The sequence below is a fragment of the Phocoena sinus genome, chromosome 14 (assembly GCF_008692025.1).
Source record: "Phocoena sinus isolate mPhoSin1 chromosome 14, mPhoSin1.pri, whole genome shotgun sequence".
Taxonomy (NCBI): domain Eukaryota; kingdom Metazoa; phylum Chordata; class Mammalia; order Artiodactyla; family Phocoenidae; genus Phocoena; species Phocoena sinus.
Genome location: NC_045776.1, coordinates 16,001,047 through 16,025,677, shown reverse-complemented (window position 1 = coordinate 16,025,677; position 24,631 = coordinate 16,001,047). Strand labels below are relative to the sequence as shown.

The 24,631-nt window shown below is 43.0% G+C and overlaps 1 protein-coding gene and 1 pseudogene across 2 annotated transcripts in view; one reads left to right on the top strand and one right to left on the bottom strand.

The window, feature by feature from the left end:
- The first annotated feature begins 8,228 nt into the window (after positions 1–8,228).
- MALT1 (MALT1 paracaspase) overlaps positions 8,229–24,631 on the top strand; it is a 59,778-nt gene continuing 43,375 nt past the window's right edge. For both annotated transcript variants that reach the window (XM_032654274.1, XM_032654273.1), the window contains exons 1-2: positions 8,229–8,640; positions 18,139–18,305. In XM_032654274.1, coding sequence (XP_032510165.1) covers positions 8,366–8,640; positions 18,139–18,305 — 442 coding nt within the window. In that variant the 5' untranslated portion in view covers positions 8,229–8,365. The remainder of the gene's footprint in view (positions 8,641–18,138; positions 18,306–24,631) is intronic.
- LOC116765095 lies at positions 16,232–18,156 on the bottom strand (annotated as a pseudogene).

The following is a 24,631-nucleotide window of genomic DNA, read 5'->3' as shown; positions in this document are numbered from 1 at the left end:
TCCCAAGCTCCAATGCACAGCCCAAGCTGCCAGGAGTTTTGAATCAATTCTTGGTACATAACACCATGTGCACAGTCAGATCCCTCCATCAGTGACCCCCAAGAAACTGAGAACAGGTCACCCTTGGAAGCACGGAGCAGAGCCAGCACTAGTGTATTTTCACCTTTCCAACTGAGTGTGCTCACCTACAAAGGTTAATACTGTCATTCGACTGGGAAGAGTCATAGGTGTCACATTTTTTAAAAAGTAAAATTATATAAGTATTATCCAGGAAATAATCATGCCTTCACTGCTCAGACTCCTTGCACTCTCTGAGTATACCATCCCTAATCCTAGAAGTTTACTTCTCTTCATTCGTGGCCCATCTCTAGGGCTTTTGATAAAAGTCTCTGGAAAACTTCTAAACTGTACACACCAATATAGAAATCCTAAGGTCCAAAATCTTGCTTTGCCACTCTTTCATGTTTATAAAATTTCTCTCCTCAGCTAGATCATAGGCTTCTAGAAAACACAGGTTCTATTTTATATGTTGTGTCCCTTGTCTGCTGTGTCTGAATGGGCAGCCAGGATCTGGAACCCCAAGTCTCCTTGCCAATGTCTGCTTGTTTCCCAAGGGGCATATATATGGAAGAAGGACATGTTATATGGGGGACACTGCCTGCAATGTGTTCTCATTATAACTGGGTAAGTCATCAGCCAAAATCCTCATGGTGGGACTCCACCTTGATGGAATGGCATAGACTAATGGGGAACCACTACTTTACCTCAAGGCTTAGAGTAGAGCTGGCCTCATCTGCTCTCTCCATACTTCCTGTCTTCCGGGGGCCACCCTGATCTCACGTTGCTTTTCAGCTGCGTGTCTAAATCCACCCCACCCGGTCTAGTTGGCCTTGCTTCCAAGGACTGAGAGCTGGAGTAGGGCGATCACAAACAAGATGGCAGGATGCAACAGGACCTAATAAGCAGACTGAGCCAGTATTTATACAGAAGAACATAAATACAAATACCAAGGAAGATAAAAGTGATGAAAGATTGGCTGAAGGTAAGTCAGGATCAATCAAGGGATGATGCATGTCCACCATCTAGATGACCCTTTAAAGGTAAACTAGCTCATTTTTCAGGCACCAGCACCATGGTTCCCCCCCTCTTTTTTTGGCTGAACCACACAACATGTGGGATCTTAGTTCCCCCAACCAGGGATTGAACCCGCGCCCCTTGCATTGGAAGCACAAAGTCTTAACCACTGGGCCGCCAGGGAAGTCCCAGAGCTATGGTCCCTTGATCGAGATACTCTTAACGGCCCTGGCTCTTTGGAATCCTGGCTGGACATGTCAGTTCTGAGCCCCTCTTGGGGAAGGAGTGGAATAAGTGGGGACTAGGGATGGTGAGGGAGCAGTGCCCATGTTAGAAGCTGGGAGGAGCTGGATGCCAGAAGAATAAAGAGCCTTTCTCCCTTAGGAATGAGCCTAATAGGTAGATCTTCACTCCTTTCTCCTGGACCCTCTACTGGTCTGCTTTGCTTCTCCCACTTTTTTTTTTTTTTTTGCGGTACACGGGCCTCTCACTGCCATGGCCTCTCCCGTTGCGGAGCACAGGCTCCGGACACGCAGGCTCAGCGGCCATGGCTCACGGGCCCAGCCACTCTGCGGCATCTGGGATCTTCCCGGACCGGGGTATGAACCCGTGTCCCCTGCATCGGCAGGCGGACTCTCAACCACTGCACCACCAGGAAAGCCCACTTCTCCCACTTTTAACATTCTGACTGTAAAGGGAAAGAGAATCAAGTGGCCTTGGAGAAGTTGAGCCTCTGACTCTCATCAGTAGTTCCTTTCCCACTATGCCCTTGGTTTCATCATTGACATACAAGGAAGTACTTGCTCTCCAAAGGTGGAATGAAAGGCAGAGATTCTGGGCTCTCCCTAGAGCAGTGGTTCTCACCTTGGTTACATATTAGAATCAGATGGGAAACTAAGAAAAAATTCTCAGTAACCAGGCAGCATTCCCGAGCCAATTAAATAAGAATCTTGGGTGTGAGACTCAGACACCAATGTATCTTAAAACTCCCCAAATGAGTCTAATATATAGTCAAGGCTGAGCACCACCACCCTGGAGATTAAGCATCCCTTCTGAAACCTGGTTGTACCTTAGAATCACTTCAGGGACTTTTAAAACTACTATTAAAAAAAAGAAAGAAAGGGCTTCCCTGGTGGTGCAGTGGTTGAGAGTCCGCCTGCCGATGCAGGGGACACGGGTACGTGCCCCGGTCCGGGAAGATCCCACATGCCGCGGAGCGGCTGGGCGCGTGAGCCATGGCTGCTGAGCCTGCCGTCCGGAGCCCGTGCTCTGCAACGAAAGAGGCCACAACAGTGAGAGGCCCGCGTACCGTAAAAAATAAATAAATAAAAAATAAAATAAATTTTAAAAATAAAAAAAAGAAAGAAAAACTAAAGACACCCCAGACCAATTAAGATCAGATCTCTGGGGATTGTGAGCAGGTATCAGTATGTTTTTAAGGTTTTCTCAGGTTTTAAGGTTCCTTTGTGTGTATGTGGTAAACCATATACACATAAAGTTTACCATTTTAACCATTTTAAATATATAATTCAGTGGCATTAAGTACATTCCCAATGTTGTGCAACCATCACCACTATCCATTTCCAGAACTTTTTCATCATCCCGAACAGAAACTTTGTGTCCATTAAACAATGACTCCTTATTTCCCCTAGCCCCCCAGCCCCACCCTATTCTACTTTCTGTCTCTATGAATTTGCCCATTCTAGGTACCTTATATAAACGGAATCATACAATATTTGTCCTTCTGTTTCTGGTGTATTTCACTAAGCATATGCTTTCCAGGTTGTAGCATGCGTCAGAATTTCCTTCCTTTTTAAGGCTGCATAATATTCCATTGTGTGTATGTAGCACGTTTTGCTTTTCCATTCATCTGTTACTGGACATTTGGGCTATTTCCACCTTTGGTTACTGTGAATAATGCTGCTACAAATATTGATGTACAGGCATCTGTTTGAGTTGCTGCTTGCAATTCTTTTGGGTATATTCCAGAGTGGGATTGCCGGATCATATGATAATTCTATGTTTAACTTTTTGAGGAACTGGGCTACCCTCGTGTGATTCTTATGTGCAGTCAAGGATGAGGAACACTGGCGAGGCCAGCATCCCTGTTACATCCTAAGAGAGTACAGATTGGCGGTTGGTAAATATTATTGGATTAATTTCTTAATAAATTGCATCGTAGCCCAATGCAGTTTGTTAGTGTCACAAAGTCAAAAGACTGTTGGAGGGCTTCCCTGGTGGCGCAGTGGTTGAGAGTCTGCCTGCCAATGCAGGGGACACGGGTTCGTGCCCCGGTCCGGGAAGATCCCACATGCCGCGGAGCGGCTGGGCCCGTGAGCCATGGCCGCTGAGCCTGCGCTCCGCAACGGGAGAGGCCCCAACAGTGAGAGGCCCGCGTACCGCAAAAAAAAAAAAAAAAAAAGACTGTTGGGTGGCTTAACGTAGTTAGCACCCTTTTGAAAACCCCAACAAAGTGTCTCACGGCCATGAGAAATATCACGTCAACTGCAGTTCCTGCCTTCAGTTGAAATGTGTCCCCAGTGATTTGCTACTTCTGATCATTTAAGTATCAGAGTTTCTGATCTGCTTTGTAGATAATAAATGATTGGCATTTTAGATAGTAAATTAGACCTGATTCAAGACTTCTCCTATCGTAATGTTGTATCTATCATGATACCTGGTATTATTCCTCAGATACGTTTTCTTGAATAGGAAGGGGAAAGTGGCAATGTATACAGGAGTGTGCTGTACACGGGAATGTCTTCCATCTCATAAAGCACTGCTAAACTAGCCACTGACAGCCTCATGGGAAATCCCTTGTATGTGAGGAGGTTTTTGTTTTGTTTTTTCTCTTGCTGCTCCACACGGTACTTTCTCCTCCACGTTTTCAGCCTTCCTTCTTGCTGCCAACAGAGTACTCACCACTCCCTTTCTTTGCCATAAGCAGAGATTGGATTTAGTCAACCCTTTGACTAAGGTATCTTGCAACTCCGAGAGATAGAAGTTGTAGAAAACTGATACTAATGCAAATAATTCTTGATTATAAATAGATAACTTCTGTCGGGGGAGGTTCAATGGATTTCCCTCCTCCACTGTGGAAGAAGTTGTTTTGCATCTATTAAGATAATTCATCTCAGCTCCCTGCTGGGCTTACATATTTATCTCACTTTTGGATTTTCCTTTGAAGTGGTCACAACACCTTTCTGGTTCCCTCATTCACTAACGTGTTAAATAAAACCTTTGACTTGTATTCACTGTACATTCGTTGAGAGTCATGATTTTAACTTTCTTTTTGAAAAACCATCTTATCCAAAATCTGAAACACCAAAAACACCAAGTGTTGGCCAGGTTGTGGGCAACAGGAACTCTCATTCATTGATGATGGGAATGCAGGACACAGACACTGTGGGAAACAGTTTGGGGTTCTTACAAAACTAAGCATACTCTTACCCTATGATCTAGCAATCACCCTCCTTGGTATTTACTCAGAGGAGCTGAAAACGTATGTCCACACAAAACCTACACACAGATCTTTACAGCAGCTTTATTCACAGTTGCCAAAACTTAGACACGACCCAGATGTCCTTCAGTAGGTGAATGGCTAAACAAACTGTGGTACACCCAGACAATAGAATATTATTTAGCACTAAAAAGAAATGAGCTATCAAGCTATGAAAAGACATGGAGGAATCTTAGATGCATATTATTAAGTGAAAGAAGCCAATCTGAAAAGGCTGTATGATTCCACTTATATCACTTTCTGAAAAGGGTCAAAATATGGAGACGGTAAAAAGACCAGTGATTGAAAAGGGTTGGGAGGGAGCAGAGATGAATAGGCAGAGTACAGAGGATTTTTAGGACAGTGAAAATACTCTGTTATGTATACCTTAATGGGTGGATACATATCATTATACATTTGTCTAAACCCACAGAACGTACAACACCAGGATGAACCCTAATGTAAATTATGGACTTAAGGTGATTATTATGTATCCATATAGGTTCATCAGTTGTAACAAATGTACCACTCTGGTGGTGGATATTGATAATGGGGGAGGCTGTAAGTAGGTGAGAGCAGAGGGTACATGAGATATCTCTGTACCTTCCTCTCAATTTTGCTGTGAACCTAAAACAACTCTAGAAAAAATACAGGCTTAATAAAAACAAAACTAAATGAAAATCATCCCTTAACAGTATTTGGCACAGAGCCTGGCACAAGGTAGGAATCCAATTAATATTTGTGAATGAATGAGACAAGTAAATGTAATCTCTGCCATGGATGATTCATCATGAAGGAAGGGTATGGAATATTAATGCAATGCTTAGCTGTTATTCCCAAGTTGAAATTGAAATGGGAAAATCCCCCCAATCCTTTGAGAGATGGCGGCAAGAAGGGGCAGCAAGGAAAGTGGAGAACCTTGTGTCAGAAAGTGGCTTGCGTGGACTCAACACAGAGGCTGAGTTGGAGGTCACAAAGGGTGATGACATTGGAATAAGGTGGGAGACAAGGAATGTCATTTAAGTCACAGGACTCCTGTTTCCTTTCCCTCTTTTGTATACAGATCCCAGGATCTCTGGGTGTTCTCCTGCACTGGGCCTTTGAAAATCTGTCCAGATATAAAATAATGGCATTCTGGCACTTTTGGTTAGAGTACCAACTCTAGTCAAAACACGTAAAGGAAAAAAAAGCTATGGGTCAGATTCCAGATGTGTGTTTTAAAGATGACATCAATGGATTTCTATAGAATGAAACCACAGGCTTCCTGCAAATTGTCTGGATTCACAAAGCCCTATGTCACTTTCAACTAAGGAGGAAGAACTCCCAAGTATATTATCCGTAGACATGCATGAACTTTCAAGGGGCATTTAAAAGTCACATCTCCACTCTGTTTTTCTCCTATCTTTATAGAAATGTAATGGCTGATATAGAAAAGGTACGTGACTTACTGTTTATTTATTTTTTTATTATTTTAATTTTACTGGAGCATAGTTGATTTACAATGTTGAATTACTGTTTATTATGTTTTTCCAAAATTAACCTGGCAACTTTGAGAGTACTAATAAACTCTGCATCTACTTCTCCCAGACACTTTCTATGTGTACATATAGAAATTATCTCTCATTTAATTCTCGTAACAATCATTTAAAACAGGTACTATCATCTTCTACTCTTTACAGATGTGGAAACTGCAGGTGAGAGGTTAACTTGCCTAAAGTCACACCATTAATGCCTGGCAGCATCAAGATTCAAATTCAGGGCTAACTCTAAAGGTCACATTCTTTCTACTGTACCATTAGCCCCCATAAGAGAAACACAGGAGTGAAATTACATTAAAAGATATTAACATTTGATTGGGAGGAGAAAAAGACCAGTCATAAAACGTAATGTTAGCCCAAGGTAGAGGCTGGAGGGTGACAGGTGAGGTGAATGCATAGGATATAAAATTGCTAGGTGAAAAACAGGGCCCTGACTCCAGTGAAATGAGGGAGGCACTTGTCTTGAGGCAGAGAGGAGAAGCAGGGGAGGGGGTGGGAGGGCTCTGACATCATCATTACCCAGCTGAGCTGTACTGGCTAAGATGCACCTGGTCAAATTGGGAAGGATACTCACAGGGTAATGAATGAGCAGGCGCACAAGCAAAAACTTGTGTATATACACTTAGAAAAGAGTCCCTTGAATCTCAATTTTAACAGACTAGAAGACTACACTAATAAGGACCAGACCAATAAAGACCAGAAGACTTGATTTCCATGCTTGGTACCTGAAGGTAATAGACTAATATCTGTTCACTGACTGAGGACAAAAGCAGAAGTCACCAGAAGCAATTGGAAAAGGTTTACCAAGGTCAAACCGGGTATGAAACAAGCATTTGCACTTGTAAGAATAATGCTGATAAGTTGGCATTTATTATCTACTACTTGCTAAGCAGAGCTAAGTGATTGACATACATCAACTCCTTTAATTCTGGTAACGACTCTATATATACTATATTTTCAGTCCCATTTTAATAGATGAGGCAGAGAATTAAGTAACTTATTCAAAGTCATAAAACTAGAACCCAGCAGATCTTCCTGGATCCAAAGTTTGTGCACTTAGCCATTATACCGCATTCTGAACTTTGAACTTACACTGGATTAAAAAAAATCACTGGATAGTGACTAACTGTGCTAGAATGTGGTGGAGGCTGTGTGGAGCTACCACTCTGAAAAAAGGTAGTGAGAATTTGGGTGTCCAAATTATTGCTACAGAAAATCCTGCTGTCCCGTGTGATGAAAAAGTTAATGCCACCAGAAACTGGGCCAGGAAACCTGTCTGGGGGCTACCTGGCTAGTCACACTTTATAAGTTACTTGCTCGCTTTTGTCCCAAACTATCCTCTAGTTTTCAATGGGGCAGTGGCCTCGAATATCGCTAAGAGTGGGAGAGTGAGCTCAGGTGCGTCTGCATTTGTTATTTCATCTATTCTGCGTCCTTCCAGGGAAGGGCAACCTCTATAAAGCTGTCTGCTCTGATTTATGAAGATTCTGGATGGCAGTCTGACTCGGAGGAACCCAGGTGATTCCTGCTAAAAACAATCATTTCCAAGATCGAATTAGGTTTAAATACACCATAGCCCAGTTTTGTTGTTATTGTTGAAGTCTAGGCACAGATTTCAGGCAATTTCCATTGAGTATCTGGATCTCTAGCACCACTTCCCTTAGCAATGCCATACACATCTAATCCTAAAACGAGGAAGCCTCCGCTGAGGCTGCCCAACGCGGGTACTGGTGGCGTCGCCGGGCACACGCAAGCCACTGAGTCAGCAGAGCGCGCCTCCGGAGGAGCGGACCCGCCGGCGATGGAAAGCCACGTGCTCCCCTCCTTGGCGTGAGGCAACCCTCCTCCCACAGCCTCGGGAAGCCCCGACGCCACAGGCTTCCTCGCCATAGTGGTGCCGCCCGACCGTAGTTCCTCCACCGCTTCCTCCTCCAGCTGCCACCATTCGACCCTTCCTGCTCAGCAACGACTCCACCTCCCAACCGGGTTTGAAGCGCGCGCCTCGCCGCGGCCCAGAAGAGGCGGCGCGAAGGGCGGGGGGAGGTGCGCGGCCGCGCGCACGCGCGCAGTGGGCAGCCCCGCCCCCGGAGCCGCTAGCGCGGCCAGCCGGCCCGACTCACCCAGGCAAACCTGGCTCTGCGGGGCGAGAAGCGGAGCTTCCTCCTCCGAGCACGGTGCAGCGCCGTCCAATTAGTCCTTCCGCCCCTGCCTCCGCGGCGCCGCGACGAGCGAGGGGGCGAGCGGAAAGTGCGCGATGCGGCCGGCGGGAGCAGCGGCTGTCGCGGGGTCGCCGGCGCGGGACATGTCGCTGTGCGGGGAGCTGCTGCAGGCCCCGCCGCCCCTGGCCTCGCAGCCGCCGGCGGCCGCGCCCTCGGGGCCGCCGCTCCCCGCAGCTGCCGGCGTGACCCTCAACCGCCTTCCGGAGCCGCTGCTGCGGAGGCTGGGCCGGAGCTTGGACCGAGCGCCCGAGGGCCGGGGATGGAGGAGGCTGGCCGAGGTGGCAGGGAGTCGGGGGCGCCTCCGGCTCAGGTGCGGCACCGGGGCCCGGGGTGGGGTGGGGTGTAAGGGCGGGGCGGGGTCACGTGGGGGCGTACTTGGGCGGGGGGCGCGCGGGGAGAGTGAAGTGGGCGCGGGAGAGGGAGGGCGGACGCGGCGATGGGTGAGGTTGGAAAACAGCTGGGCCACTTGAGATGGTGCTGGGGCCGCTGGGGGTAAGGAGCGCGGGGGGAAGGAGGTGGGAGAACTTCAGTAACCTTCCAGACAGAGAGCCTGAACCCAGGAAAGTCCTGGGAATGCAGAGATTCGAGGTTGGACTCCGGCAGTGCACATCCTTTTCCTACTCTCCTTCCCTTTAGCTGAAAGAGAGAAATCGAGGTTGACCAAGGAGAATATAAAGAAAGCTATCCGGAGACCATTACGTTAGGGCGGTAATTCCAAAAGATTAAAATACACAGACCTAGAAGACCTAAGGGAGGTTAGGAAGGGGACGTGCAGGTAGATAATGAAGGTGAAGGGTTTGAGGTGCAGGAATTCATGAAGGTTTTAATGGAGATGTAGAGAGAGAAGGATAGTGGGAAAGAAAGAAACTAAACTCACCGTCTTCCTCCATCAAACCAACTTGCCAGGTTTTCTTCCTGATTTCACCATGAACATTAAACCATTTTCCTATTACCAGGCTTGGAACTGGGCTTAAGACTCTCAGGACTCGTTTACACTCTTACGAATTATTGAGAACCCCAGAGAGTTTTTGGGTTTTATTTATTTATTTATTTATTTTTGGCTATGTTGGGTCTTCGTTGCTGCACGCGGGCTTTCTCTAGTTGCGGCGAGCTGGGGCTACTCTTGGTTGTGGTGCGTGAGCTTCTCATTGTGGAGCACGGGCTCTAGGCACGCAGGCTTCAGTAGTTGTGGCGTGAGGGCTTCAGTAGTTGTGGCTCACGGGCTCTAGAGCGCAGACTCAGTAGTTGTGGCGCATGGGCTTAGTTGTTCCGCAGCATGTGGGGTCTTCCTGGACCAGGGCTCGAACCTGTGTCCCCTGCATAGGCAGGCGGATTCTTAACCACTGCGCTGCCAGGGAAACCGCCCCCCCCCCCCCGCCTGCCCGAGAGTTTTTAACGTGGGTTCTATATGTTACATACATACAACATATACTGATATTTACCGTATTAGAAATTAAAATTAACAATTTTTTAATATTTAAAGAGAATAATTCATTACATGTTAACAGAAATGACGTGTTTTTGTGGAAGAACAACCTTTTCCAAAACAAAAGATTTAGTTAGAAAAGTGGCATTGTTTTACATTTTGAAAATCTCTTTAATGTCTTGGCTTAATCCCAGAGAACCGGCACCTTTTATGTCCTTCTGCACTCAGTCTGTTGCACTGTCACAGGTCAGGTAACACTGGATATGCCAATGTCCATTCTTGAGAGAATGAATGAAAAAAATAAATAACATCTTAGTATTATTATGAAAACTCATTTTGACCTTGGGCATCCTGTGAAAAGGGTCTCAGGAACTGCAGTAGGGCTTCCCAGACTACACTTAGAACCACTGCTCTAGATCACTGTTACGATTTGGGTCTGCCTTTGAACCCCTTAGCAGTTTTTTTAACTTCTCATATAACCAAACTTTGTCTTGTATAATTATTTGTACATGTCTTTATAAACTCCTCGAGAACAAGAAGATTTAAGATCCTATATGTTATGCATAGAACCTATCTTAGACACTCTATAAATAATTTTGAATTGAGAGGGGAACCATTCATTCAAAATTAAGTTTTTTGAGTGCCTGATTTTTGCAAATGTTTCAGAAGATAAAACGATGTCAGATATTTAGCTCCTACTTATAAGGGCTTATGCAGTAATAGACTGTTATTCTGAGACAATCACAAATAATATGTTAGATGCTATGTTGGGTGTGAATAATCACAGTGGGTTTTTATCATTTATTAATCACTTAATATATATAACAGACAATGTAGTAAGTATTTAATTCTCACCACAACCTTGAGTTTCAAAGAGTTTGAGGTTAAACCAGAATAATAATGATTTGGGATTATTTGGCTCTTCAGTGGAGTAATGATGTGAGGATGGAATCAAGAAGTGGTAAATTTGCAAAGTTGAGCAGATGGCATACTTTTTTCTTTCTTTCTTTCTCTTTTTATTTTTAATTTTTTGCTACTCTGCACGGCACGTGGGGTCTTAGTTCCCCAACCAGGGATCGAACCCATGTTCCCTGCATTGGAAGCACAGAGTCTTAACCACCGGACTGCCAGGGAAGTACACCCCTTTTTTTTTTTTTTCTGTTCTAGGAAGAATACATTGTGCTTTTGGCTGTGCAAAGAAAATCCAAGATACATACTATTATTCTACATCCATAGATTTCTGAATTTCTAGACTTAAAATAACATAAACAGTTGTCTTCTTTGTGGGCAGGGGGCGGGGTCAGATTACCAGATCTGTGATTGGTTAATTTGTGAAATTAACTACTACTCTAGTTAGGGAAGGCTCTGGCCTTTCCTGAAGAAGGTTCTCCTGAAGTGAGCACTCCTATTTGGCCATGAAGGAGGGAGAACATCAGTAAGGCCCTGCCACTGAAGAGGCATGGCTGATGGAATCTAAAAGTAGTGGATACCTGACATCAGGTGTTCAGTTTTCCTCCCTAAGCCTTCAGTTAAGTTTTGTTAAAGGCTATAGAATGGTATTAGCTTTGTTTGAGGAACTAATGGAAAAATTTGAGACCACTTCTCTGGTGAAGGTAGTATGGAAAGAGGGCAGTTGCCCAGCAAGAGGAGACAAGCAACAAAGGGCATGAAGTTGTGGAAGCTGGGGATTTCAGGGTGGGAAGTTTACTGGAGACAGATGAGTTTGGCCAGCCTTCCAGGATGGTGAAGGTTAGCTCAGAGTAGGTTAGTTGTGCTGGGCAAAGTGGAGGCCACCCTGAAGGTTGGATAACTGGAGAACATTAAGCTCACATACCTGTTGAGATCAGAAGAATTAAACTGACCTAACAAAAGGTTAGCCCTGGGAACTGGGAGGCTGGGGAGTGACAACTGAGGGGGCAAGGTAAGCTGGCGGTGCTTTTTCTATTTAAGACTAAAACAGTGATTTTAAAACGATTTCATACCGATGGCAAAAGAGCATCTACAATAGTAAAAGGTCCAAAAGGCATTTTTCTCTAGTGTCAAACACAGGAATTATAGTGAATCTAGTCCAAATGGATGACAGTTCCCACGAGGATGTGCAGTGCTTTCTGCAGAGTCGCTGGATTCACAGCCCTAAAATCCCAGAAGGTTGCCTATTCTGTTTCTTTTCACTTTTTTTCCTCACTCTATACAACTTTCCTCAGACTAGGTAAGAATTTAATAAATAAGCCACAGGAGTTCCTTCTGAACTGCCCCATCAGGGATAAGGAGTGTTTCCAGATGGTTATTGGTGATTCAGGATAAATCCTTACATATAGTTTAGTTTCCCAAAACATGAACATGTGGGAGTGCCCTAAACAAACTCAGCCCTAGTTCCATTCCAGACTGCCTGAATATTGAGTGGCCTTTGCTGTCAGTGTAGATAAGCACAGGTTCTGAGTGTCTTGCCCAAGCAGTGTGAATTCTGCGGAGGCTTGGAACGTTCAAGCCCCAAAGATGGCAGAACTTTCAGGAGGCTCTAACAGTGTGTAAATTCCATGAAGGAGGGAGCTTAGAGATGGGGCTTTGGGACCAGGGAAAACAGTCAGCCACTGCATACTTGCTGTGTAGAAGGTGCTCTTTTAGCTACGGAATCCTGCCCTCGAGCACTTTATGATAGGAAGGTTTCCTCCTGTCCCTATCTCTTCAGTCTCTACCTCTTCATCTTTGGATTTTTGGAATGCCCTAGAGCTTAGGCGTTGTATCTCTTTGTCTAGACTTCTTCACCTCATCCCCACCTTGGTGTTATCCTTAAGTCCTCCTAGCTTCAGCCCATGTCTTTGCTTTGAACTCCTGGATTCATTCATGTAGATCTCCTCTTGAATGACTAATAGACATCCTAAATGCAACACGTCCAAAACTTAACACGTCTTCCGCCATAACCTCTTTCTCTTGCAGTCTTCTGCATCTCAGTGAAGGGCAACTACATCTGTCCAGGTGCTGAGGCCAGAAACTTGAGAGTCATTCCTGACTCCACTTTTATATACCACATCCACTGCATCAGCAAATCCCTTCTGCCATACCTCCAGTATGTGTCTAGAATCCTACATCCACTGCGACCACCCTGGTCCAGGCCACCATTATCTCTCACCTGCATTGTTCCAATGGCCGCCTAACTTCTCCGCCTCCTGCTTCGCTCCCATCCCAGTCTATTCTCAATATAGCAGTAAGAATCTTTTAAAACATTAAATCAGGTCTTATCCTCCCTGTGTTCAAAATCCTCCCATTGTTTCTCCATCTCAGAGTAAAAACACCAGTTAGCTACCAGTGAGCTCTTGGAACTGATATCCTGTTAGTGTCTCCCTCCCTCTCTCAGCTCTAGTCACACATGCTTTCTTGCCCTTCCTTGAAGACAGTAGGGCCTTTGGACTTGCCGTTTGCTCAACCTGAGGTGTTTTCCACGGATGACCCACGAGACAGGCTCCTTTACCTCTTCAGGTGTTTGCTTAAAAGTCACCTTCTCACAGAGAATGACAAATATCATATGATATTGCTTATATGTAGAATCTAAAAGAATGATACAAATGAAGTTATTTACAAAACAAATAGACTCACAGATGTAGAAAACAGACTTATGGTTACCAAAGGGGAAAGGAGGGAGCGATAAATTAGGAATTTGGGACTAAAATATACACACTACTGTATATAAAATAGTTAACCAACAAGGGCCTAGTATATAGCGGAGGGAACTATACTCAATATCTTGTAATAACCTATAATGGAGGAGAATGTAAAAAAGGAATATATTTGTATATTTATGTATAATTGAATCACTTTGCTATACATTTGAAACTAGCACAGCATTGTAAATCAACTATATTTCAATAAAAATTTTAAAAATAAACAACATTGATTACATTTTTTTTAAAAAGGTCACCTTCTCAGTGAGGTCTTCTCTGATCACACTACTTAAAATCACCCTCTACGTCTGCTCCAGCCTTACCTATCCCTCTGCTTTGCTTTGTTTTTCTCCAAAGCACTTAGGACAGTTGGATGGATGGATGCACAGATCTCTGTGTGTGTATACATATCTGTCCCTCTCCTGTAGAAAAATCTAGGAGGATGGGCGATTTTGTTTGCAGCTAGAAAAATACCTAGAAAAAATGGTTGTCCTATTTTAGGTGATTAATAAGTAGTTGTTGAATTAATGAATAAGGATTCTGAAGTGTAAGTGTACCAAGAGAAACAAAAGAATCTAAAAGCAGTGCCATGGTTTGTACCCTAAAAGGTGTATAATATCAATATGTTCTATTTGATTATACATTTTTAAAAGATAAATGTAGGGTTATTTTTAAAGCAAAGTCTATTTGTTTCAGTAAGAAAGCAGTCTTTTTAATTAAATCAGAAATTTCAAATTAGAGCTGGTAGAAACCACTTCAAAGCACAGCCTGACAGGAATGTAACTAAAAAAGGAAAGAAAGAAAAGTTGAGTATGTATAAACATCATCTTAGCTGAAAGCCGGTGCCCATGTGGAAAATCAGTAAAAGGAAAGAAGAGAGAGCACCTTGTTTTTCTCCAGTGCCTCTTGTACTGGAAGAGAAGTCGTTGTCTATTTCAATTTGATCTTTCTTCATTTGGTGGGGGGAAAGTAAAATTGTTTTTAGTTTTCTCCATATTAATATAAAGATTAAAGCACCGTTTGGTTGCATTTGACAAGATGGCATCTTAATTTCATGTTATCAGATCTTGATAACCTTTCTGAATCATAAAAAAAATAGCATACAGCATCCTTGTTTTTATAAATTTCATATTTAATAATTATTTGAAAAATGGGTAATCCTTATATTGTGTCTAATACTGGTTCCTTGGGTATTCCAGAGACTAGTAAAAGAAAATTTTACAAAATACTGTAGCAGCACCTTCAGCTTTTGTTTTTGCTACCATCGCAATCACCATTATTTCATAAAAGAAAGGACACTTTGACACTTTTAAAAATAGGAAAGATAATCTTAGAGTAAAAGGCAGTCTTATTGTCCTTACTTTATCAATTTGCCATGGACTTCAGATTGTGTTGCCAGAGTGTACAGCCCAGAATTGGGAACGGTTGATCTGTAATATGATTATTGACATTTAACAAGGATAGACTATTGAATATACAAATTTAGCTAGAATACCTAGAAAAGAATACCTAGTGACTGGAGGCTTTGGAGGACACTATCTGGTTACCAAAACAGTAATTACTCAAAAACAATTTTTTAACAAATTTACTTTATTTATTTATTTTTGGCTGCATTGGGTCTTTGTTGCGGTGCGCAGGGGCTACTCTTCTTTGCGGTGCGCGGGCTTCTCATTGTGGTGGCTTCTCGTTGCGGAGCGTGGGCTCTAGGCGTGTGGGCTTCAGTAGTTGTGGCACATGGGCTCAGTAGTTGTGGCTCGCAGGCTTTAGAGCACAGGCTCAGTAGTTGTGGTGCACAGGCTTAGTTGCATCGCGGCACGTGGGATCTTCCTGGACCAGGGCTCGAACCCATGTCCCCTGCACTGGCAGGCGGATCCTTAACCACTGCGCCACCAGGGGAGTCTCTCAAAAACAGTTTTTGTTTGTTTGTTTGTTTATTTTAGTCATAGATAGGTAAGCTTTATTCCAGTGTCTACATAAAAATGAGTTGATGTCGAACAGGAAACGGTTTTTCCAAAGGGTTAAAGTCTATCACACAACAGAACTTGGTCCTTTTCCCTTTAGTTTGTCTCTCAGTTCAGTTGGCTGACACATCATTATTAGTGTCCGCCCTCACTAATCATTTTCACTACACACAATATCTAAAAGTCTTCGGGTGGCACTTCCCATTTCTCTGGAGATCTCTTAAGTTGCTTTCAGTTACAAGAGATGGGCAAGGTTTTTATCTGCTCTCACTCTACTCCACCAGAGCCAAAAACACATCCCTGAATTCTCGTTTAAATTGTGGCTGTTGGCAAAGCATTCAAATGAAGAACTTAATGCTAACGCACAAAGGACACAGTATAATCTCTGTATAATCGTGACTTTGCTTCAACTTTTTCTCATTTAAGAATTATTTTTATTATCTCTCCACAAGGGAGTTATAAAAAATACCTGTAAGAACATTGAAAAGGCTCTTAAAAGTCCTGGAATGAAAAATTCTGCAGTATAAATTACGATACATCGTCTATGACTTGCAAATAAGAATAAATTCTACAAGCTAGAATTTCTGAATGATTTTGATAGGAATTTACCAGAAGGAGCCAGAACATCAAACCTTAACGATTTCCTGTTTTCATCCCAATTGAGTTTTTGAAAAGCTGTATAATCTGTTGGCAGGCACAGTCCACACAGGAACTTGCTACAGCCACTGATGATGAAATCAATCTGAAGGACAGAGATTTGCATGCTGGACGTGCCAGGCTCTTCCATGCAACTGGTTGAAGTGGTCTTCTCTTATTTTTTTCCCTTATGTTTTAAATAAAAGTAAATATACATATGGTAAAAAATTTAAATGGTACAGAAAGATCTAAAATAATCAGTAAATATCCTTTTCTCTCACAACCTAGAAAATCTGGTGTCTTCCAAATCATCAGGTGTATGAATAATTTGCAAAGCGAAGTCAAACTTGGAGTCCCTTCATCTGAAAATTATTCTCAGGACTTTTGGAATGTGTTGATTCTGTGATGTATTACCTCTGTTACAGAGGAAAGCCATGCAGTCTTATTCTTCTTAAAGAAAACCTAATTACAAAAGCAACACGCACGCTCTGCTCAGAGACAGCAAGTCCAGGCACCACCTTGTACTCCGTGGATCTGGCCCTAGTTACGGGCAGAGTCCCCGGTATCATCCAGAGTCATGGGCGGCAGGAGCTCAGCCGAGCCCTTCCTGATGCCTCGGATCCTCCTGGCCAGCGGCACATCCTTCGGGAACAGAGTGACACGGCCGGCATGTAAGGAGAGGAGATAGGCATCCTCAAAGAGACGAACTAGAAACGCTTCTGCTGCCTCTTGTAGGGCCAGCAGGGCCTGGGTTTCCCAATTGAAGTCCACACCACGAGTGAATTTAACACGTATTTCTCTTGCCAGGCGGCAGAAGGGGTTCTTCCTTTAACAACACGTGTGTGCTCTTCTGAAGAGTTCGGATCTCCTTCAGAACCCGATGTCTCCGGCGAGCAAGTTGACGGGAGGAAGTGCCTAAGGATGGGCCCGGCCGGAGGGGGTGGGGGGGCGGGCGGCGGGAGCCGGGCTTGCGGCGCGCCTCCTTGGGACTATGAGCTTGCGGATCTGGCGGCGCGGGCCCATGGTTGGCGCTCAGGGTTGCGGACCGCGGCTCCTCGGCCTTACGGGTCCAGAGGCAGAGGCTGGTGTCCAGGGTCAAAAACAGTTTTTAAGGAAAAGCTAAAACAGTTTTAGAAATAAGCGGCCTTAGTCTCCTTTTAATATTCCCATATTTTTATTGCATAATAAGAGCTGGCTTTTATTGAGTGCTTCTTATTTGGTGCACACTGCGCTAAGTACTTTTTACGTGGATTGTCTAATTTAATTCTAACAGTTCTTTGAGATAGAATATTAGTATTGAAGTTATTTTGGTTGAATCCATTTTCTTCATGAAATAACCTACTTTATCACAGAATTATAAATCTTGGGTGACCATGATATAAATGCTGTGGCAGCCTTTTACTAAAACTGATCAAAGTGAATGTGGACCAACAATATTTTAAGTCGTATGAAAGCTTGCTAACTAATCTTGGCTCTGCCACAGCTGTGGTACCATTATGTTTGACCCCTTCCATCCAGGCTTCCAGGCATTTCAGTTATAAATAATTCATATGGGCAAGAAATTTTAGATATTGAGGGATTTTAAAAAGATATATATATATATATATATATGATAGGGTGTCTGCTTGCAAGGAGTACTGTTATCTAGTTGGGTAAAGAAGACATGCTTGTGAAAGAAAAGCTCATGATTTTAAGACAAAATTGTGTCGAAACATGTAGAACAGGAGTCTGCAAACAACAGCCTGTGGGCCATATTGAGGGCACTGCCTGTTTTTGTATAGCTAAGAATGTTTTTTTATATTTTAAAAATTATAAAACAAAACAAAAATCAAGAAAAGAATATGCATAAAACATATGAAGCCTAAAACATTGTGGCCCGTATGAAGCCTAAAACATTTACTCTCTGGCACTTCACAGGAAAAGTTTGCCAACTTCTGCTGTCCAAGATGAGCATCATTAGGAGACCGTGTCTAAAGGGACAGCAGCATTCGTAATGTAAACCGTTTTCCCCACCACGCAACAACTTGCTGTGTATTCTCTACAACACCCATGACGGGGCCAAACACATAGCAGGCAGGTCATAGTGAAGAAAATCTGTTGACTTGAATTAAATTTGTTGTTTGCAGTTGTCTAGACTTGGAGCAGTGTTGTCTTAAGGTCCTGGAGCCTGAAGGCAGCCCGAGCCTGTGTTTACTGAAGCTGCTGGGTGAGAAAGGCTGTACGGTCGTGGAGCTGAGCGACTTCCTGCAGACAATGGAGCACACTGAGGTCCTTCAGCTCCTCAACCCCCCAGGTACGTGCTTCCCGGGGTCACGTTCTCCAGGAGTTCATGGAGACAGAGGAAAATATCTCATTTGACCAAATGAATTGTGTTAAGTATTTTTGAAACATGTACACATATGGAGCCTCGTTTCCCCCCCCCAAGGTTGAGACTAAAGAACACATAAAAAGCAAATGCAGTGTATAAACATTTGTTGGATTGTTTTTCAAAAAAAACAGCTATAGAAGACATTTTGGGGACAATTGGAATAACTTGAGTATAACCTGCATATTAGACGTTAGGGAATTACCATGTGACGATGGTGCTGTACTTCTATAGAAGAATGTCTTTATTCCAAGGAAGTGCATGTGAAAGTGTTGAGGGGAAAGGTTTCTATAACTTATGTTAAAATAGTGCAGCCAAGAAAGTAAATACACACATTTATTTATGTATATGAATGAGAGAAAGTGTAACAAATGTTTATTGTTGAAGTTTTTTGCCAACATGGTGCTTTTGAAATGTTGAGTAACTCAACCACGATTTTTTTTTCCTGAATATACCAATATTGCGTGAGGTTGCTCACTTCCAAGGTCAGATTTGAGGAATAGGAAACAGTCCCTCCTTTCCACAACTGTGGATGGAGTTGGTCAGTTACCATGACGTCAGCAGGAGGGACCATGTCATCCAAGTCACGTGATGGCAGCGGCGCTGCAGACCTTCTTTCTTGGGGGCTTGGGGAATTAGAGACACGTCTTGTAGTGGTGTACTGACAAGTACACGTAGCAGAAACCCCAACTCAAGTTGGTGTAATAAAGGGAGCATGCTGGTTCCAACAGAAAAGTCTTGAAGCAGGTTGGGCTTCGAGAAAGGCAGGGGGCAGCCCTGTTTCCAAGGAGTTGTATTTTGTCTTTGCTCTTCCTTTCTTGTCATTGGCTTCCTCCCAAGGCTGACTTTCTACCTGGTCATAGGATGTCTACCAGCTGTTCCTTGCATTAATCTTCGTCTCAGCAAAAATCGTAAGATTCCTTAATAAGCTAACTAATTTTGGCCACGTGCCTGCCCCTGTACCTGTCACCAGCCAGGGAGTTGGAATGTGCCAGTTCCCCTGGCGTAGAGCCAGGAGTGGAGTGGGTTCAGTTAGCTTTCCAGAAACCTCATGGATCGCCAAACAAAATTGGATGCTGGGCGTGTGAGGGGGAGCACCTGAAAAGTCTACTACAAATGGAAGGAACCCTGGATTGTGAGCCAGGAAACCTGGACTCTCAGGTTATCCCTGGCTCTACCAGGCCTAGTGTAGATGAGGAAGTAGGTCCTCTATAAACGCCTCTCTTGTGTTACCCACTGTATCTGATGCTTGACAAATGTTTCTCAATGCCTCTTCATACAAGAGGCCTGGGATAATGCAGATCCCATCTAGATGCAATTGCTTTCTGTCACCAAACAGTAAATTATTTCTTCAGGTGACATTTATTAATTTTTGTATCCCCAGTGTCTCAAAAGTACCCAAGAGTTGTGGCAATTGAAATCTGCTGGTCTAGGGCACTCAGCCACTAAGTTCTCAGACTTTATAGACTTACCGGGGCCTCTAAGGAACCTCTTTGGGAATTAACTATAACTTTACTATCTCATTACGTTTTTCAATAATTGCACTTAATTACTCCACCGTTGTTGCCAAGTCAATAAAATGAGAGTCAGTGTTCTCTACCTCTCAGACTTGGAGGAGCTGCTGAGATGATGCTGCGTTCAGTTGCATCTAGGTGACCACGGAGGCTGCACACACATCTCATGATCTGTGGTGTGATCACTGGCCTGAGATCAAAGGTTTCCAAGTTTTCACAGTTTCCCACGTAAGAAACTGAGCTTGACTGAAATTGAGTCACATGTTTATGTGTGTGTAATGATGCGCCTGGAATTTTTAGCAGTATTTTCTGTTTTGACGTGATAGGCCAGCAGCGAGTACAGTGCCATCCTGATAAACATCAGTCATCTTCTTGGGAAAAATCTGTTCCTGCTCTTTGTGTTTCTCTCCAAATAGTAGGATCAGCGCTTCACCGTCAGTGTTCCCCTGCGCAGATCGTTCCGATGTTGGGCCAACAGGCGTTTTCAGTTGTCCCCTGGGACACTCTCGTATTTGAGGGGAGAATAGGAAAAAGACAGCAGTTTCTACATGACCACTTATGCACTATTTCTGTGAAGTTTTATGTCATATTAGGCACATTATAGTATTCATTAGAAATCAGTTGTTACTTGAATGTTAATTATTGATTTAAGAGGAAATATTTGGGGATCTAATAAAACTCAGTAATTTACAGTTAGCTTTCTACCGGAATCTTACTTGGATAATCTAAAACTTACTGTATTTACATACATTAGAATATAGAAATATAAGAATTTGAGAATAATTTTTATATTTCAATAAAGACGTTGAGAATAAAAACTACTGTAATTATATTAAGAATGCAAGCTCTGATAGAATCAACTTGATCTGGGGTTTTGCTCATTCAATCAACATTACTGTATTCTAATACTTCTGCTATTCCAGGCATTGTGCTTGGTACTATGAATTAAGACAATAGTTCCCGCATGTTCAAAATTCATCATCTAGTAGGGGAGACAAACATGTAACTCATCACGTCCAGTACAGTCATAAGAACAAGTATATATTAAATCTCGTTTTTCCTTTTGAGTGTATTCCTGAATCTTGGTGAAAATAAAAGGAGGAATAATCTAACATTTTCTCTCTTTTTTTTTTTGGTAGCGCAGTTTCATAAGAAGACATTAGTTCTTATTCCACAAAGAGCCTGATGACTTTTATCTGATTGTCGTTATAGAGAGCCTGGTTTTGGGTGACTAAGATGCTGTGAACCTCTGAACAGGTCTTTCAGGCCTAAATACAAGGAGAAGGGGAAACTTCAGATTTATTTTAGTCTGATTTTGTCATATTCCGTCCCAGTTGTTTGTGGGATGACAGCCAGAGATGACCATAGAAGATAGCTGTGGTACCAAGTTTCTTGGATGTCTTTGCTTTGGTGGCTCAGAGGTAGCTGGGGAGGGTTCCCCCATTTCTAACTGGAACACCTGCCTTGATTAGGAGCCAACTTCAGTGGTCCCTCATTTAGCATGAGGTCTAAGCCAAGGGTAACTCACCCCCAAATTCTTGTGCTCCATGAGCTCTGACACCTAATATATTTTTCAAAAGGTTGTGGTTTACTGTCTTCTGCTTTCCCTCCGATTGGGCTTTTCCATAGCACATGGGTTGGCCAGCTTGCCTCTCAGACTGGTCTTGCCTGCCCTTTGTTAGAAAAGTGGCTTATAATTTTTATGTATTGATGGTGTCCATCTGCATTTTCCAGCTCTGACTCATTGTTTCCCTATTTTTATTCCTGTGGTCATTTCAGTGGGAATTGAAGAGGGGCGGGGTGTTAAATGAATTTGCTGAAATTGTTTTGAACCAGAGGTCTGTAATGACTTTTTTAGACCTTTATTTATTTTTTTTATTTAAGGGTCAAAGACTCTGATCTCAAAGCAACCCAAATTGGCATCTGTAACCTTGGCAAATACAGATAAACTTAGATGTGCCGTTTGAGATGTTTTTGTTTTGAGTGAAACCATTTGAGTGCAGATGTATAAGCGCCATCAATTAGAGTTTTGTTTAAGAGAAACCATTTGAGTGCTGACTAGTAGTCTCTATCAACTAGAGTCCCGCACATCATGAGATTGGTTGCCAAGGAAGCCGTGCTCTGACCTGGAATCGGCTAAGCAGAGACTAGACAGTGGGGGATGTTTAGAGAGAATTAACACGTTACACGTGGGTTTCATTAGATGGATCCCAAGGTTCTTTCTGCTCCGGTTCTGTGATGCTGCCATTTTATTTCATTCTTGTATGAAAGGAGCTTTGCTGCGCATACATTTCAGAAGTGCTGGCAGAGTCATGTGATTTCACTGACGTCATTTCCATTTTTCCCCACCCCTTTTTCATATCAATTCATTTTTCTTCTTTAATTCCTTGTACTATACTCATGTTTCTGGTACCAATTTTTTATTACTTTTATTGTCTCTGAGACAAGAGCAAAGATAGTTGAATATTATTCTTTCGTTTCCAGGATAGCTTTACTTCACATTTTATCTTCGCAATTCTGTGAAAGCCCAGAACAGTACTATTATGAACATTTAAATTTTATTTTATTTTTTATTTTACTTTTATTTTTTTAACATCTTTATTGGAGTATAATTGCTTTACAATGGTGTGTTAGTTTCTGCTGTATAACAAAGTGAATCAGCTATACATATACATATATCCCCATATCTCCTCCCTCTTGCACCTCCCTCCCACTCTCTCTATCCCACCCCTCTAGGTGGTCACAAAGCACTGAGCTGATCTCCCTGTGCTATGCGGCTGCTTCCCTCTAGCTATCGATTTTACGTTTGGTAGTGTATATATGTCCATGCCACTCTCTCACTTTGTCACCACTTACCCTTCCCCCTCCCTGTGTCCTCAAGTCCATTCTCTACGTCTGAGTCTTTATTCCTGTCCTGCCCCTAGGTTTTTGGGGTTTTTTTTAAATTTAGCTTCCATATATATGTGTTAACATACGGTGTTTGTTTTTCTCTTTCTGACTTACTTCACTCTGTATGACAGACTCTAGGTCCATCCACCTCACTACAAATAACTCAATTTCGTTTCTTTTTATGGCTGAGTAATATCCCATTATATATATGTGCCACATCTTCTTTATCCATTCATCTGTCAGTGGACACTTAGGTTGCTTCCATGTCCTGTACATTTAAATTTTAAATGTGAGCACACATTTATGTGGAAAAAGAGATTACCAGAAGTTATCATTTGGCCAAAATCACAGTTGGTTATTGACAAAAGTAGTATCAGAATCCGGGTCTCCTGACCCTGACCTGAACTCAATGTCATTTCCATAATACTAGAAAGTTTCTGGATTGTTTGGGAGGCTTAGTTATGGATTATTACCTCAATTCTCTCTTTGACCCACAGACTTCCATTTTTTTCTTCTTGCCAAATTAAAAAGTACTCAACTGCTAGACCTTACTTATAAGGGACTCATCTTGTTCCATGAACAACAGAAATTCCTGAAAGCAAGATATTAAGAAGTGAAAAGAGGCAAAGATCGTATAAATGGGAGTAAAATTAAAGAAGAGAGCTAGAAAGAGAGTGGTGGTGAGGGCTGGAAGGATGGGTTTCCATGCCAAGGTGTTAAAGGGAGTTGTCGATGATGTAGAAGGATGAGGGGTGTGATGTAGGAGACCAGGTTTAGCCACAGTAGATGCAAATGTAAATTGACCTGTAAGAGGAAAGTACACAACCAGTACACTGGTTGTGTAATGAGGGGAAGTTGTTAGAGGAAGAGGAATGGTATTTATTCTGGGACTCTCTGGGGTGCTTTTCAGTAATAGTTTTGAAATGTTCAAAATAACGTTGAGGGAGAGTTTTAGATGGAAGATGATAGAAAAAGTTTTTTGGTTCATGGCCTCTGAAAATAGATGTGCTGAAACGTACCCAATAGATCTGTTCCTGGAAAAGCTGTGAATTACTTCGATAGTAACTGCATTGCAAGAGACAACAACTCAAAGGGAACCTATGATGAATCCTTTTGTCAGGTCAAGAATCACCCTAATTTATCTGTTTAGCGATTCCAGCGGGGGTTGTAGTTTTATTGTGTAATACCTTGAGCCCGTTGCTCTACACAGGTGTACACGTGTTGAAAGCACAATCCCCATGTTCCATCAGACCCAGTCAGATTCTCTCCGGCTTACAGGAAATCAAGTAACCTCTTTGACTTCTTTGCAGATGTTATCTGAAAATAGGCTCGTTTGCCAGGAAGCTGTGCATTCAACCTTTAAAACAGAACTTTCGTCTGCCTTGGTACACCGTCCAGAGCTCTGTGTCATCTTCCCTCTTTACTCTGTTCAGCACATTCTGCCTAGTGGGCGCTGCGCGAGGGTGGTTAGAGGTGACCGTGGTTCCCTGTCGCACACGAGACAGGGTGGAAAGAAATATGTGTGGTTAAGACACGGGCGGGTTCCGAATCACACTGTACCTTTCAGTTCTCAGTCTTTGAAGCAGTAGATAATAAAGACATGTCTTTGATTGCTTCTTGAAGACTCAGACTACTAAAACTGTTGGTACAGGACAGATGTAGCAGCTGTGAGTCTGAATGTCTGTTAAAAATCATTCAGTCTTGTCTCCCACAAAGGAAGCCTTTAGAACATCCTGGTCACATGGGCGCCTTCCTCTGAAGTCATTCATTTCTTCGTAAGACCCTCTAGAGAGAAAGGCTTTCGGTTTCCTTCCTTCTCATCTCGTCTCTTTGTGTAACAGCAGAGGATCT